An 11,640-nucleotide genomic window follows, 5' to 3' on the forward strand; every position below is an offset into this window, starting at 1 on the left:
AAGTTTGCCTGCTCCGGCGGCCAGGGGTTCACTGGTTTGTATCCTGGGCATGGACCTATGCACAGCTTATCAAGCCGTGCTGTGGCGGCATCCCATATAAAGTAGAGGAAGATGGGCACGGATGTTAGCTCAGGGCCAATCTTCCTCACCAAAAAAAGAAAAAAAAAATCAGGTCTGTTTTCCAGAGCTGTGTGAAAGCGCAGCGTGCACCCAGCCCAGAATGGAGCGGAAAGCCTGCAGTTGGCCTGTGTTCTCCGGGTCTGCGTACTGTATTTGTGGTATCTGCTGGTTCCTGACGTCCGAGGGGCGTTTTGCGCTGTATCTGCATCTCATAATCTCCTTCCAGGTTCTGTTGCCACCCTGGCCTGGTGGCCTGCAGAGAGGTGGGTGGTCTCGAGCGGGATTCAGTTGCACTCAGAATGAGATCCCGTTTGTTCCACCTCTGACAGTGGTTCTTGAGTACATTCCTTGGGAACGTTAGCCCGAAAGTGGTCTGACTTTCGTGCATTTTGTGATTTAGAGAAAGTAAGGAAGCCAAGAGGCACTTCTTCCCTTGTCCCTTTTCAAATCCTCTTACCCCTAGGCCAGCGTGCCATGGTAGTAAGCATCGTTATTTTATTCTGTTTTACGTTTAGATGTTTCCATAAGTGTGTGTTTGCACACTATACGTGAGCAAATTGAGTTGGAGGCCTTGGGCTCTGCTCATCCTCTGGACCCTTCTGTTCATGAATCCTGCAGGTGCCCTCAGCTCACACGTATATAAGACCTCCATTCTAGAATTGTGTTCATGAGGTTGCCCAAATGCGTTTTGTTGTGTACGTATGGCAATAATACATAAAATTATCCTTTTGTGATCTCACTAGAGTATAAAATTCCAGTAGGTTCTAGAGATGAAGACTTCCCAAGCCAGAAAGAACAAAATTTTGGAAAAAAAATTATTATACTGTAACTCCCACCTTCTTTGTAAGTTAACAAAACTTGATAAAGTCTGTGTGCTTCCTCAGGTCTCAGCCTGCTTCACCTGTGGAATATATGACAGTATCCAGTGAGCTGGGTCTCCTTTTATTTGGCATTCAGCTCTGAAAACTGTTAAGCTCCAGCTCTGTGACATAAACCACATCAACCTAACGCAGTCAAACAATTGGTGGTGAAACCGTCTGTAGTGAGCACACCGTTTTCAGAGCAGGAGGTCAGACTTCTCGGTTGTAAAGGAGAGTTTGCAGCAGCCACTGGGGAGGGGCTTCCTCTGGTCTAGGTGACCAGCAAGCACAAGTCACATCAAGATGCAGATGCTTCCTGCCTTGTCCAGAATATTCGAAGGAGGATGTCCTTAACAGAAGAGTGTGAGACCTCGTGTGAAATTAGCCTTTCCTTGTTCCCGCTGAAGCAATACGTCACCTTCCAAGGATGATGTAACCAAATAAAGTGTCCAAAGTTTCTATTTTTAAAAAACCAGTGTCACTTTTCTAAATACTGTTGACCACATCGTAAAGGAATTCAGCAAATTAAACCAGGCTGGAGACTATTTATGAATTAGGGAACAAGGCAGAGCACTGGGGTTCTGAGTGCCGTCCTGGATTAACCAGCAGCTGATGAACCAGCGGTTCAGCCTGGATTAACCAGCCACTCGGACCTGCCTGTTTCCTTTGCTCTCTGTTCTGGGGGAGAGCAGAGAGAGCATTCTAGCTGTAGCATTTCCTGCCACACTTGGAAGCCTTGTTTCTCCTTTTATTCAGTCCCTCTGTCTGTGTGTTTATTGTGAACATTTGAATAAACCTGGACGGTATTCTTTAATGCCCCCCAGCCCTCAGGGGCCGCCCTCCTCGTCTAGGGCTTCCCGTTTCTCTCTTTGCGTCTGGTGTAAGAAGACTGCTAGGCTCTCGAAACAGCGGCTAACGTGTCGACAGTCCCCTCTTCATATTTATAACTCATTTTAAAGCCTCCTGTGCAACTTGCACCCTTTGTCAGCGAGTCAGCGTCTCTGCCTCCACCCCCGCCCACCCCGCCTCCCCCTTGACAGTGAGGTGAGTGGGTGGCCCCTCGCAGCTCGGCCAACTCAGCCCGTTCCCAGGGGCCTCCCTGCCGTCCCCCCGCGAGGGCCGCTGCTCGTGCTTCTGCAGGTAACGTCCAGGACAGCTCTCTGTCAGCGCTGTCCACAGCTCCTCCTGAAGCGCAGAATTACCGCGTTCCCTAATTACTATTTCAGTTAAACCTTCATATGTAAAATTAGAAGTGACGAATCATAGACCATTTTGAACGTGGAATAAACCATCATTCTCTCGAACTTACTGTCTTACTCAGTTTCTGAAAACTTTCAAACCAGTTAGAAAGAAAAATGAACATCTGGATTTTACCTGCTTTGACCTTCTTTATGATGAAATCAGAGTCTGGGCTGGTCTTCCCCGGAGCTCCTCCAGGAAGCCCCGTGGTTATATCGGTTGGTCTTTCCTGATGAATACGCAGGATCTTTCTCTTCTCGTGCTGTGAGGTTCCTTCTCCCATCCCAGCGCCACCCCGGGCTCCTGGGCCTTTGTGCTTTCTCTTTAGAAAGACCCACTTCTGAAGAAAGGAGTGTCTTACACAGACTATGGAAAGTTTCCCGGAGTCTTAGGACATGTAAGAGAACACAGATGTAAAAGCTGGCACAGGAGAAAGAGTCCGTGCTCCTAATGCACTATTCACATGGAAAGAAGTGGAGAATCTGTAAGGAATGAAAGATCGCTTTCAAAATGTGTTTCTGAATAAAAATAAACAGTAAAGTTTTATCTTTCGTAATTTGAAGGTAAATTCTTTTGTATGTTTATTTTTTTATTTATTTTTTTAAATTTTTTGGTGAGGAAGACTGGCCCTGGGCTAACATCTGTGCCCATCTTCCTCTACTTTATATGGGACGCCGCCCCAGCATGGCTTGACAGGCGGTGCTTAGGTCTGCGCCCAGGATCTTAACCTGGGAACCCTGAGCTAAAGAAGCAGAGCAGCGAATTTAATCACTATACCACTGAGGTGGCCCCCTCTTTTTTATGTTTTTATTAGCAGTTGGAAATATTTACACATCATATTTTAGGAAGATCCGTTTGCAGTATAAAGGTGTAACCCACCCTCATTGTGGAGACGGTCTGTTTGAAATCCCCATTTTCCTCATCAGTTGTCTTTAAAGCCATGTGGTTTATAGAGTAAAGGTATTTCAAATGCTTCTTTAATGGCCCTAAGCCAATCTTTTAAAAATTAAAAATTCTCTGTGAAAGAAAATTTAACTCATTAATTCCTTTTTTGGAGGAAAATTAAATGAAACTCAGTTCCCCATACCAAAATATTTCAGGATGTTCAGATAAATCATGAAAACAACATTTAACTTATTCACACACATGGTTTTCATTTGTATTGAGGACTGACAACCAGAATGAGAGTCTAAGTGGAGTTACATGATGTAATGGTCCCCTTGCCCACCTCTAGACAAAGCCCCCGAAACCAGGATACGATGATTGGTGAGAAGTCGTAAGAGTCCATTTGTTTCTATTGTTTCCAATACTTTTGTATTTTAAAAGGTAAATTTATTCAAATTCAGGACAGCAGGCATGTCCACTGCCCAGTTTATACGTTCCTCCCACAAGCAGCAGCTCAGAAACACGGCTGCGGAAAGTGAGACGCCCAGCCATGTCTTCTGGCTCCAGGAGTGAGGTCCATCCCGCGGGTCAGGAGATTCCCGCCCAGCAGCGGTTCTCTGCGGCCCATTTCTGTCAATGTTGTGAATTAATTCTTCACTTGGAAAGCTTTCAGTGGGAAACGGTATGTCACTCCTGTGCAGCAGGCGTAGTGGGGGACTCTGAGTTTTATCCAAACAAAACAGAAAGCCCAGAGCAGCGAACCAGTTCCAAATGTCGCCCTCCACCAGCGGCTTCGCGGACTTTTCCACCAAAGGCTTCCAGGAGGCTGAGAGAGGGTGGTCTCAGGTCGCATCCTCAACGTGAGTGCAGGTTGGCTTCCGCCTCGTAAGACAGTCGTGTTTAACCTTGACGATACTTAGCATTGAGTGAGGTTGATGCTCTGGGGAAAGGCAGCTGTGTTTGCTCGCACGCTCCCGGGCTCGCGGGGCTCGCCTCCTGAGGTGCTGCCTGACGACATGGCCAAGGGCCCATCAATAGTAGGAGTTGCGAATCGTGCTGAGCGACACACTTGCAAACCACTTCAGCGTTTCTCATTAGCTTCTGAAAATGACAGCACCTTGCCTCCTTATGGGATAGTGTCGTAGCTTGACGTGTGGCGCTCAGGCTTCTCGACAACGTGAGTCCTTTGAACAGGCAAGCGCCCAGAATTCCTGGGAACATAACACTATTCATTTTTTAGAAGTCATGTAAGTCTATATGCGGATGAAACCGAATCTTTGTTTTTTGTAGTTTTGTTTTTTTTGTGTGGTTTTTTTTTTGTGTGTGTGTGTGAGGAAGATCGGTCCTGAGCTAACATCTGTTGCCAATCCTCCTCTTTTTGCTGAGGAAGACTGGCCCTGGGCTGACATCCGTGCCCATCTTCCTCCACTTTATATGGGATGCCGCCACAGCATGGCCTGACAAGCGATGCGCCGGTGCATGCCCAGGATCCGAATCTTCGAACCCTGGGCCAGCGAAGTGGAGCGCGCGCACTTAACTGCTACGCCACCGGGCCAGCTCCTAGACCACTTGCTTTTCGTGCTCTTTGTCTAAGATGAACTTCAGGTCGAATGCAGAGACATTGAAGATAACTTATTTCTATAGAAAAGAAGCATCAAATGGTTTCTAAGTGTTCATCATTGCTTCTCGCGAGCCAACTAAATTGTTCTCATCAGCTTTAGAGCTAAACAGAGAGATGCCAGGAGGTACGTTAATTCTCCCCTTGGAAGCAGTGATGCTGGCGATGGTGTCAGCGCAGAGGTAGATTTAGGCGCACGTCCAGTCTCCAGTTAGGATTCGATTCGAGTAGTCGGGAGAGGTTTGCGGCAGCGCAAGGCTCTGACCGGCTCTGACTTCCACTCCGTGGCCCTGTCCACGCAAAGCAGAGGTTTGATTGCTCTGGGCCTCAGAGCTTTGGCTGCAAAACAAAACCAACAAAAGCTCCAAAGGCCCCCCTGACTCCAGTGTTTTCTGTCTGCATTTTCCACTCTTCCTCACTCCGGGTCCACCAGATGCTATTCTCCTTCCCAACAGGCCATCAGGGGGTCTCACGGCGTCTCCCACCGTGGTACTTGGTGCAGGTTGCGCCACAAGTCCGTCCTGCCTGTTAGATCTGTCAGATCGTGAAGGGTGGCTCAGTGCTCGCTCAGAACCGCAGTGTGACGTGTGTGTGCCTGTGACATGTGCGTGCGTGTGACATGTGCATGCATGTGCACGCGTGTGTGCCTCAGGGCTCGTTGCTACACTGACTAGAAGGAAGTGGTTTACAAGGACGACTCTAGGGAATTCTATTTGCCTCCGAAAGCGCCAGCCCGAGCAGTGGAGAGCGCGGGCGTGAGATCCAGCCGTGCATGTGGCCCACTGCAGGCCAGGATCTTTTTCGTTCTCGTCCAGTTGAAGCAAGCACAGTAGGTAGTTTCAGAGCTCTGGGGACACCTGCTGCCGCAGGAGGGGTTGATTCTGGCGCAGTGAGCTCTCTGGCGCGAGGTCTGTGTTGTTTCCAGACCGTCCCCTGAGCGCCTGCCCCGATGTGGCGCCCTGCAGAGACCAGACTCCTCTCTCTCTCCGTCCAGGGCCCCAGCGGCTGTCTGTGACCAGCCTGCTCGTCTGCCATGGCTTGCTGATGGTCGGCACCAGCCTGGGCATCGTGGTGGCCCTGCCTGTCCCGCGTCTGCAGGGGATTCCCAAAGTGACCGGTGAGTAGACACTTCCGCACGCATTTGCCCCCGGGGCCTTTGTCCCGTCTGTAAACTCTCGAAGCCCCTTGGTCTGTGTCGTGCTTTATCATCCCGGGAAGTGGTTAAACAATTTAAATTATTTGGGTATATTTTTTTGTTGTTTTTTTTAATGTACTGTAAAGATTAGGTCTATCAATTTGAATCATCAATTCATACTTTTGCTTTCCTGTTTCTTATGTTAGTGGCCCCGGGAGAATCATAGCCCGAAAACATGTTTTCTTGCTACCTTTGTTGCCACCTCTTAGTTTCTATCATTACATACAGTTTTGATCAATGAAAATGGATGCTTTTTATATTGCAGAGAAGGAAGCCCAGCATCTCAAAAGGCTTGGTCGTGCTTTGTTGCCCTGTTGGTAGGCATTAAATGGGTACAGCCTTTTTGGAAAGCAGTTTGGCATTATGGACCATGAGCCTGAAAATGCTTGTATGTCTGGAATCAGGATTTCCAATTCCGGAATCTGTCTTGGGAAGCAGCCAAAGCTATGAACAAAGCATGATGCAAAAAGATATTTGCCACAGCATTTAAATTTTAATAGCACAAAACAGGAGACAACCTAAATATTCAAAATGAGGGGTAGGGAGATGTTTAAGAAAAAGGTCGCATAAGAATATAACGCAGCCAGTAAAAGTGATGTTGGTGGAGAGCTTTGAATGATAACTGTTAATTCTATAAGTTAAGTAAAACCAAGATCTTAAATTTTATGTTGATTATATATCAGCTATGTGAAAAAAACCTGTCAGAGAAAAAGATTTGTAGAAAACTCATCAAAATGTTAGCAAAGATTCTGTTTCTATAATTTTTTCCTAATGTCAACACTGGAATATTTCACTGTAACTTCAGACACCCCTTCCTTGCTTCAGCAAGATTTGATGCATCTAAATAGGTCTGTGGTTTAGACACATTCATATTTTATCATGATCCACCTATTAACATTAAGGAATTCCAATTTTGTTCATTCATTTCTTAATTTCTCTTTTTATTATGACCTGTATATTATACTGACAAGAAATTGTGTATAGTGAACACATACAGTTTAAGTGGCACTGACAAGAAGGTCGCCCTCCACCGGCACAGGCAGGAGGATGTTACCTAGACGTTGGGGCCCCTGGGGGCCCTCCCCTGCAGCCATCCATAACTCTTCTCCTGAGTTTTACGTCATCATTCCATTCATTTTCTCTGTAGTTTTGCCAATTTGTACCTTGAAAAGCTACATTTTTAATTTAGCTGTTTTTGCATTTTCTGTAACTGTCTCACATCGTAGGTATTCCTCTGTAATAATTGCAACCTGATTTCTGAGATGCATGCTCGCTGGTGGTTTTGGCTGTGGCTCACTCACACTCACTGCTGTAGCATGGCCTGTGTTCACCGCGTGTCTCCTAGGGAATCTTCAGTTGTCCCCAGTGTTCTGTGTTATGTGCAGGGCCTCTGCGTGCTCATCTGGCTGCTGCTGCGTCATGGGACAAGTCCCCCTGGGGCGTGTGTCTGGGCGTGGAGCCGCTGCTGTGTGCGGATCACACATGTTCACTGCCACTGGGTGATGCTGAGGTTGTCTTCCCAGGTTGTCATGTCAGATGACACCTCCATCATCAGCGTCTGACGGTCTTGTCCCTCTGTGTTCCCACCGGCACCACTGTTGGTGGCGTCCTTCATTTGCTGTCTGTTCACTGAGGGAGGGCCTCTCACTGTGGCTCGGGATCTGTGATTGCTCTGCTGTGGCCACGTGGGGTGCGGGGGAGGGACAGGGCCTGGTTTAGCCTTAGAGCATTCGGTGGAGAGGGCACTTATTTCCTGCATCTGTGTCACGTCACCTGTGAAGTGCTTAGACGATAAGGGTCGGGGTATTGGGGGACCTGTGTTTCATAGAAAGACCTAGAGTTTCTGTCGTGTGCTCTTGGGTCAGATGATGATTTTAAGATTCAGTCCACATCACCTTTAAACTGAAAAGTCCCCATTTTAGTTAAATCCATAGAACTAACTCATTCTAAACCACAGGACCTTTTCTAATGAAAAATGGCGGGAAGCTACTGCTGGTTTAGGCATCTTTTTCCTAAAACTGACACATTTCAGGAGTTTAATTTTTTTAAGACTTACAAAAGGTAAATATGTTTTCTTAGAGTAAGAGAGAAGGCACTCATGCAGAGAACAGGAAAATAGCTGTTTTGTTACTCTACAAGTACAACACGAGTATTAGAGATACTGTGGATGAAAACCCAAGGGTGTGTTTTAGACCCTCATTTTGAAAGCTTTCTTGGAATTCACTAAGAATCCACGAGAATGTGATGTGGAAGCTGTTTTCATCTTGCCTGTCATTCAGGCGTTAGAGCGACTGCAAGATTTTGTCACTTGGATGGGAGGGGCAGTGGGCTGAACCGTGTGGCTGTGGCTCCTCTGTAACACCGTCCATTGTACGAGTGCTGAACCGTTTCTCCTTTCAGGAAGGGGCATGGTCTCCTACCACGCGCACAACGGGCCTGTCAAGTTCCTGGTCGTGGCCACAGCCGCCCTCAAGACAGACAAGGACAAGCCCAGAGATAGCCCGCCCCCCGGCGCAGACGCCCAGGATGAAGACCAGAAGGACGCGCTCCCCAGCGAGGGGGCTGAGCCCGGCCTGGCTCAGAGCAGCCCCGACGCTGTGTGGCTGGGGGGCTCGCTGGGCTCCGTGACCCACAGAAGCGATTTCTCGTCCTCGTCCGGGTCCCTGACTCCGTCCCAGGGCTCCGGCTCCCTGGAGCCCAGGTCTGAGGAGAGCATCATCTACGACCTCCTGCGGCACCCCAACGTCTCGCCGAGCAGAGGGCGGCGGGCCAGGAAGGCGAGAGCCAGCTCCGTGCTGGTGGCGTGTGGAGGCCAGGGCCACCGGCGGGTGAGCAGGAAGGCCAGGCAGCAGCGCTCGGAGGAGCTGGCCTCCTCCGTCATGGTCTGGCAGATCCCCCTGCTACACGTGTGAGCCGAGCGCTGCTCTCCGGTGTCGGGACCCGCAGTCAAGGGTGGCTTGTCAGCCAAGTCAGGCGACCTGAGTGGTTTCAGCCGTGTCTACACTGGTTGGGGATAATTAAAAACCGTCTTTGGGGAAGAAACGTGCAATATCATAATGGCGGCATTTTACTGCCAATGTGTTCCTTGTCTTACAGCAGCAGAACTGAGCACAAACACTTCTGAAGACGGCAGAAGATCAACACTAAGTTTGAGTAATTGGAAGTTCTGGGAACACACATTCTTTGTGACGGCTGTAGTCCTTATATATGAAGACGAAATGCTCCAGATCTATCCTGCTACTTAGAGTATTTGCAAACTAAGACCTTATGGGAACATACAGCATATTCAGTAGTGTAGGAATTTATTAACAATTCTTAAAGTAATTTTACTTGATTCAGATTCACTACTTTTATTTATATTGTATATCTTTTAATTTCAGAATAGAATTTGTAACAATGAAGAAAGCCAGGTAACATAGACCAGTCCAGGAGGTGTTATTTGCTTTCTGAAGTAAGCTGGGTTTTCCAAAGTGGTCTAATGTGTGTATTGTATATTTTAACAAAGTAGTATTTTTATATTGCATTTTTCTATTAAAAATTAACAGTTAATATTTTAGTCAGTAAATTATCTGTAACATTACACAAATAATGTTTGCTTTGAACCAAAAAGCTCACTTCCCATCAACATCTAGACTGAAGCATCAATGCCAAAATGTTCTTCCCTCCTCCTGTTAAATAGTATTAATATCCATGTTAGAAATAGGTATGTTGAGCATTGCAGGAACTGTACAGAAAGCGTCTCAGTTGATTATTTCATGCTGTTTCTCGCACCTGTTGACCTAGGATGCTGTGTCTGTTGTTGAGTATGCTGTCTGAACAACCTGTGGTGCTAGTCAGTGTGGGTGTGCCATTGCTGGCGGTGGGACACAGGCCAGGACAGGTGGCACTCCGGTCAACCGACCTATCGTTTAGATGTCTCTGCAAGTGCTCAGGTTTGCACTCTCCAGTCATAGAGCCAGCTGCGTGTGTCAAGGTGCTTGAGTGAGTGATGAGTTCCATTATGCTGAAAGTGCATTTATATCAGTGTTCTACTTAACAGACAGTTAAAAAAAAAACTAATGCAGGCATTCACCTGAAGTAAATTTCTCAGCACTTTACAGATGACTAAAAATGCTAATTTTATGACTTAGCCAAATATTTCCCAAGGTGCATATATGTCCCCATGTAAAAGTAATATCTCCCCAAGCTTTCTTAACTGTTAGCTGCTATCCTTATTTCATAAATAAAAGTCTTTTTATTTAAACATACAGTATTACGAGTTGCCTTTTTCCCCTATAGAACACAAAGGGCGTGTACGTTCTGGACAGTAAAGGGATGGTCTGACAGGCCCTTTCAAATTTGGTGTCACCGCCTGCTGGTTTGGGGTTTATGTATAAATTCCAGAGCCTCACAACGTAGCAGGACAGAATGCTCTGAATTTGCAGTAGGTGCTGAGAAACTTCTAAGAGACACATGTACATGCCAGTTTTTGAGTGACACCGTGAGTTGAGTTTAATATAGAACATAAAGAGGTTTCGAAAGGGGACTAAGCTCCAAAATTTTTTTTTTTTTTGTGAGGAAGATTAGCCCTGAGCTAACATCTGTTGACACCTGTTGCCAATCCTCCTCTTTTTGCTGAGGAAGATTGGTCCTGGGCTAACATCTGTGCCCATCTTCCTCCACTGTATCTGGGACGCCATCCCCAGCATGGCTCGACAAGTGGTATGTCGGTGTGTGCCTGGGATCCGAACCTATGAACCCCGGGCCCCCGAAACGGAGTGTGTGCACTTAACTGCCATACCACCAGGCCAGCCCCAAAGCTCCATAATATTTGTACGGATTAAAACAAGAAAGTTTCTGGGCCGGCGCCGTGGTTTAGCAGTTAAGTGCACGCGCTCCGCTGCTGGCGGCCCGGGTTCAGATCCCGGGCGCCCACCAACGCACCGCTTCTCTGGCCATGCTGAGGCCGCGTCCCACATACAGCAACTAGAAGGATGTGCGGCTATGACATACAACTATCTACTGGGGCTTTGGGGGAAAAAATAAATAAATAAAATTATTAAAAAAAAAAAAGTTTCTCCGTCTTCTCACTGGCCAAATAAGACAGGCGTACTTTGACAGGCCTCTTATTTAAACCGTGATACGCAGAAGGTTTTGGGTCTTCATCAATATCTCAGAAAACTGAACTTAAAGCTACCAAATTCTTATGGCATAAATCAGTAAAAACAAAAGCTGTACCAGGCGAGATTTCCATTTACGACGTAACTGGACGGTGTGTCTAGAAGAACATCACCGCAATGCCACACATCTGTCACTCGACATAGTGTCCTCTGCAGCCGTATGTTAGAGCTTTAATATCGACTTATTCCTATCTTTTAATTAAAACGTAACAGTCTTCCTTTTTAAAACGTAAACTTACAGATAAGCTCCTGAGGAGTTCCCTCCATGGAGACCTTGTATATTCTTAATCCCATAAGAAAATGTATTTGAAGAACACGGAAATACTGGCAGTTGTCACACACACAAAAGTTAATGCTTACACTTCTCAGCAATTTCGAATAGTTCTTTCTGATGACTCCTGAACATCACAGCGCATCTCTTGGTTCCTGGATGTGTTGTGTAATTAGTATGTTATTGTGTTAGTCACTTAACCATTTTACTGAGTGTGATGAGTGGCACGTGTCTCATAAATCATCGGCTGACTGGCTAAATGGCGCTAATTGTCTTTCTGGAGGTCAAGTTAT

The 11,640-nt window shown here is 46.8% G+C and overlaps 1 protein-coding gene across 11 annotated transcripts in view; it reads left to right on the forward strand.

Moving 5' to 3' along the window:
- ARHGEF10 (Rho guanine nucleotide exchange factor 10) overlaps positions 1-10,164 on the forward strand; it is a 115,426-nt gene extending 105,262 nt beyond the window's left edge. For 9 of the 11 annotated variants that reach the window (XM_058524885.1, XM_058524884.1, XM_058524890.1 and 6 more), the window contains 2 exons: positions 5,717-5,839; positions 8,318-10,164. In XM_058524885.1, the coding sequence (XP_058380868.1) occupies positions 5,717-5,839; positions 8,318-8,829 (635 nt within the window). In that variant the 3' untranslated portion in view covers positions 8,830-10,164. Of the gene's footprint in view, positions 1-1,004; positions 2,515-2,547; positions 2,770-5,716; positions 5,840-8,317 lie in introns of those variants that run through there. The other 2 variants (XM_058524892.1, XM_058524893.1) reach the window with 2 other exon arrangements.
- Positions 10,165-11,640: the final 1,476 nt, after the last annotated feature.

The sequence above is a fragment of the Diceros bicornis genome, chromosome 29 (assembly GCF_020826845.1).
Source record: "Diceros bicornis minor isolate mBicDic1 chromosome 29, mDicBic1.mat.cur, whole genome shotgun sequence".
Taxonomy (NCBI): domain Eukaryota; kingdom Metazoa; phylum Chordata; class Mammalia; order Perissodactyla; family Rhinocerotidae; genus Diceros; species Diceros bicornis.